General features: G+C 46.8%; 1 protein-coding gene across 1 annotated transcript; it reads right to left on the reverse strand.

The window, feature by feature from the left end:
* Window positions 1-627: 627 nt before the first annotated feature.
* On the reverse strand, window positions 628-4,451 carry hs3st1 (heparan sulfate (glucosamine) 3-O-sulfotransferase 1). The gene is made up of 2 exons (XM_060063146.1): window positions 3,700-4,451; window positions 628-2,434 (listed from the first exon to the last, which is right to left on the reverse strand). Exon 2 carries the CDS (start codon window positions 2,281-2,283, stop codon window positions 1,360-1,362), a length of 924 nt encoding a protein of 307 aa, XP_059919129.1. The 5' UTR covers window positions 2,284-2,434; window positions 3,700-4,451; the 3' UTR covers window positions 628-1,359.
* Window positions 4,452-5,120: the final 669 nt, after the last annotated feature.

The raw sequence follows: 5,120 nt of genomic DNA on the forward strand, positions 1-5,120 counted from the left end.
CTCAAAAGGTTTTAGTCTAGTTTTAGTCCGACGAAAACTCGTCGGACTGTCGCACTCGTCGCACACGGCACACTCGTGTGTGCCGTGTGCGTGCAGGCGCAGCTGCGTGCGAGCGAGGCTTTTAGTGTGTGATGGGGGCGTGACTGTTAGGACAAGCAGCTGGCTCCATTTCTCCATTTCTTTTCCGCATATTATAGTTGGCGGGAAAAAAGCATGTTTTGAAACTTTGTTCGTCCACTCATTAACAATTTAGTCTCGTCTAGTTCTCGTCTGACGAAAATGTCTACATTTTTCGTCACATTTTAGTCTTTATATGGCTTTGGTGACGTTCGTCTTAGTCTCATTTTCGTCATGGAAAAAAGGGGTCTGACGACGTCATTTTCGTTTTCGTCTCGCCTGACGAAAACAACACTGCTCAGGAAGTGTACATAGTTTGCTTGGCTCGCTGTTAAAAGAACCGGACAATCAAGTTTGAACGATCGTTAACCAACCCCAAACCTGGCAAGCGTTTCCAACCTGTAATCATGTTGTGTCTAAAATCACGTCTTTCATCTCAGGACCTTGAAAGGTTTGGTTCTCAAGGCGATGCAAGAGATATCTGTGAAAGCATACAGATCAAACAAAATTAAAAAAACAAAATAAAGATTTATTATGTTGTTAATCCTTCACTTTTAGAAAAAAATATTATATTTACAGTACATTGTAATGAGGAATAATACATTATGTTTGCATGGATATTCACAGCGCAGACATGATTAGTCTTTGTCATTGACATTAAGAGTAAAGAGTAGAACCTATATATTATCATAACATAGATTACATATATGGTCCAGTATGGGTCTAAAATGACATGTAGCAGCAATAGACGTATCTTCAGCATATAACATTAAAGAGACGGATGGAAGAAGTAATCCATACTAATCACACAGCAGCAACCTGCATGGGACGCCCAAACAAACAGAAAAAACGTGGTTATGAACGATAGGTCAACATTCATAAATTAAACCACTGAACAGGTTCCAAACATGGTCGTAAACACAATAGCCCCCACACACACGGTCAACAAAGCATTCGATGTGAGGTGACTAATGCGATTGCGAACGACATTAGCATGTCATATCCTGCTTACTAACCCTTATCACTTGGATCAGTCCAAACAATGGAACAGGTTTGTCTCGTAGAAATATAGACTTAGCTGGAATTCATTTGTACAGTTCACCTTGCCGCTTCGACTTTAGTTTTATTAGTGCTAAAATCCCAATTGTTATTGAAAAATCCTCAAAAAGCCAGAAGGCTTGGACGCTTCAAGGCTAGCGTAGCGGGCACAACCGCGACGACCACGAGACGTAGAAAAACAGGTCAGTTCCAGTCGAAGGTGCGTCCCACCAGCTCAAAGAACATCCTGTTGGGCTCATGGAAGAAGCGGTAGAGTTTGTGAAGGATGTCGGGGGCCACCCGCGGGTGGGCCCGGCCCTTGGAGTCGTGCAGGCAGCGCTCGCGGCCGTGGTCCCTCAGGCAGTAGAAGCCCTTGGTCCGGTTGAAGTAAAAGTTGGCCACGTTAATCTGCGGCTCCAGCCGTAGGAACCTCTCCACCCGCTTCACCTCGGGGAAGGGGTCCCGTATCAGCGCGTCCCCGTCCACGACGTGGATGCTGTCCAGCGGGAAGTAGCGCAGCCAGTTCTGCATGTGCACGTAGTACAGGCTGCGGTTCAGCGCCTTGTAGCCCAGGTTCACCGCGCCGTCCTTCAGAACAAGCACCTCTTCGATGGGCTGGTGCTGCTTGTGCTTCAGCAGGCGGTTGTGGTAGACCTGCGTGTAGTCCGACAGCACGCGCTCCGTGGGGTCCCTTAGGATCAGCAGCAGCTTCGCCCCGGGGTTCACCTGCTGGAGCCGCCGGGGGACCTTGCTGGAGGTGAAGTAGGCGGGGGTCTTCTCCACCGTGAGCTGCCCCGGCAGCGCGTAGGGCATCTGGCTGAGGTACCAGGGCAGGCCCTTCTGGAAGTGGCTCTCCCAGTCGAAGAAGTGCACCTCGTTCTCCGCCGCCGCCACGTCGCCGTGCAGGCTCAGCATCTCGATGAGGGCCCGCGTGCCGCCCTTGCGCACGCCGATGATCACGATGTCGGGCAGCCGCTGGGCCGTCCCGTTGGGGCGGGCGGCGCCGTCGGCGCTCGGAGGAGGAAGGAGGGACGAGGCGGAGGAGGAGGAGGAGGAGTGTGCGGGCGCGGAGGGGATGGGGGGAGACTGCATGGCGAAGAGCAGCAGCCCAAAGAGGAAGGCTGCCATGACGGATGTCCTGACCCGGGAAGATTTCAGCCTGGCGAGACGACCAGAACCAATCCCCACATCGGAGGAACAGCTGCCCGGGACAATGGTTCTTCTTAGAAATGGATGAGCAATATGTGTGACTCGGCTCCTTCTCCGCCGGCGGCAGTAGCTGGAGGGAATAAAAAAATACTGAATGAAACGGCTGTTTATGTTCAGAGTGCAGCACAGGCCATGCATGAGCACAGAGGTCATATGTTGCACTTCACAAAGTGCTCTGGACTTTAATTATCGTCACTGTGATAACGTAAAGGCATTGCAGTATGGCACCTAATGTCAGGGACTAATGCCGCTTTTCCACCGCACATGTAGCTCGACTCGACACGACTCGACACGACACGACTCGACACGGTAGCAACACGGGTGCTTTTCCACCGCAAATAGTACCTCCTGGACGTGGGCGGGGTCGGCTGCGCGAAAGGGCCGTGACGTATTTGTGTACGCGACGCAAACAACACATACGCAACCCACACATGGACAGAACCCACATAACAACAATGGAGGACATCGATCACATTACTATTATTAGCCGGCATGTTGAAGAAGTTGGAGAAGTGGAACATGTTGGCTGCGGCGCTGCTATGGATGTTACCAGCATGGTTGCCATGTCGCTCTCGTGACTTCGTCACACTCTCTGGCCAATCAGTCGCCGGCCGTCTGCCGACGTCACCTTTTAGCATCGGCTCAGCTCGCTTGGTACCTAGAGCGAGTAGGTACTAGAAAAAGCAGCCACTTCAGGTACCAGATACCATGGTACCGCGGTGGAAACGCAAAAAATGCGAGCTGAGTCGAGTCGTGTCGAGTCGTGTCGAGCTGGTACCATGCAGTGGAAAAGCGGCATAAGTGGGTGGCTCTAACCTTAAAGAGCAAAGCAGGTGCATCCTTAAAACGTCCTTTAACGTGAAAGGCATGCATGGGCGACCAGAGAATTATGTTTTTTTTGCCCAAAAAATAAACATAACGCATATCTTCTACATAATTATATAGGTGTGTCGAATTACAGTAGGTTATATGAATAGATCGAATATGTGATTAATAGTACATGAATTATATTATTTATATTTGTAAAAAAATTAACTATATATATATTTTGTATATTTTGGAGCATCAACTTTTGAAGGTAGGTATACTTTTTTTGTTAAACATATAAAATGGAATTTTATATGTTATATTCTCTACGGGAATGATCTCTATAACACAATTAAAAAGATCCAATAATACAAAGGGAATGTTTGGCTTTCCTCAGCTACACCTGCAAGCCCCTTTGGCTAGGAAGCTTTTACTGAATGTGTCATGGTAATATACAGCATGCGTGTATTAATCTGTAATGGTATTATGTAAGGTTTGAAAGTAACGTATATTTTAGATGTCTCTTACCTTTTCACTGAAATCCGTCCGCAAAAATCATGTCGCTCTCCATGCGTATTGGTCTCAATCTGATCAAGTCCGAGAGAACAGTGCCAAGCCAAACAATGCGCTTGATCGGAGCGCGTAAACGTCGCGTCCAAGCGCTTCCCTCCACTCTCACCCAAGTTATGATCCCGAGTGATTTGTTCCCAGCAGTTCCACCGCGAGGCTGCGACTGTCAGCTGTTGTGGATCTACTCTTATATTTTGCTGCTGGCAGGACCACTCCCCCCTCCTCTCTGACACACTTCGGTGTAAGGTTTCGGTAGGACGACAACGGCAGTAGCCCTATTTCATTAGTCAAACGTTTGCAAACCTAGCAATAAGCCTACTAAGCAAATATCTGACTTTAACTGTGTTCGGTCTTTGGTTTGTTTATTATTATACTAGTATTATTAGTATTATTAGTTAGAAAACATTATATACATGGTGTGGTGTACATTTCGGAGGCATGCGTATGATGTGTATGTATTCTCTTCATGATGTTGTAGCCAGCAGAATTAAGCACAATGTTTAAAATCAAAGCGTTTCTGCGTTTGGTTTTTAGAAACACAATCGCAAGGCGTTCGAAGCTGCATGGGGAGTCCATGAAAGGGACAGACCCGAGGCTCGCCTCTTAGCACACCTAAACGTTGTCAAACGGTGAACGACTTTACCACCTGTTGAGTCATTTTCTAAAGGATGTCCGCAGTTACATATTTATTAGAGATCGTTGAATTCAATTGTGAGTCAGACAATGCGTGTCCTGTGAGCAGTCCCACTGTATGGAAGCATATATGTAGCAAAATTCAAATGGCAATGCAATTTGCAATTTGCAATTCAATAAGTAATTACGTTATGCAATTGACAATGCATTATGCAATTTCATAATGTAATTTGTAAATACGTTATTCAAAGTGTATTTTAATATGCAAAGTGACAATGCAATCCTCAATTAAATTTGCAAAAGTTATAACAATAAAAATACAATAACATTTTGTCAAATTCTTTGAGTTCCTTTATTCAAATTGAAAAGCTATAGCGTCCCCGTGATTGCAATCCACTTCGCCACGCTCCGTGTGTTGCGATATTCAAATGACATTTCAATCCGCAAAACGGAATCCAAAACGGAATCCAAAGAGGAAATCCAAAGAGGAATCCAAAGAGGAATCCAAAAAGTCAATATGCAAAGTGGCAAACGTATCAGCCACCAGCGGGAACTACGTCACTTTCTAGTGTGTCAGACTGTTTTATGTGTGGGGGGAGGGAGTTCCAGAGCCTGGGTGCTGAACAGCTGAATGACCGGGCACCCATTGTAATGAGTCGTGATGTGGGGATACATAGTAGTCCAGCAGAGGTTGAGCGGAGGGAGCGGGAGGGAGTGTATTCTTGGAGGAGGTCCCAGAGGTAACT

Source organism: Gadus macrocephalus, chromosome 10, assembly GCF_031168955.1.
Source record: "Gadus macrocephalus chromosome 10, ASM3116895v1".
Classification (NCBI taxonomy): Eukaryota; Metazoa; Chordata; class Actinopteri; order Gadiformes; family Gadidae; genus Gadus; species Gadus macrocephalus.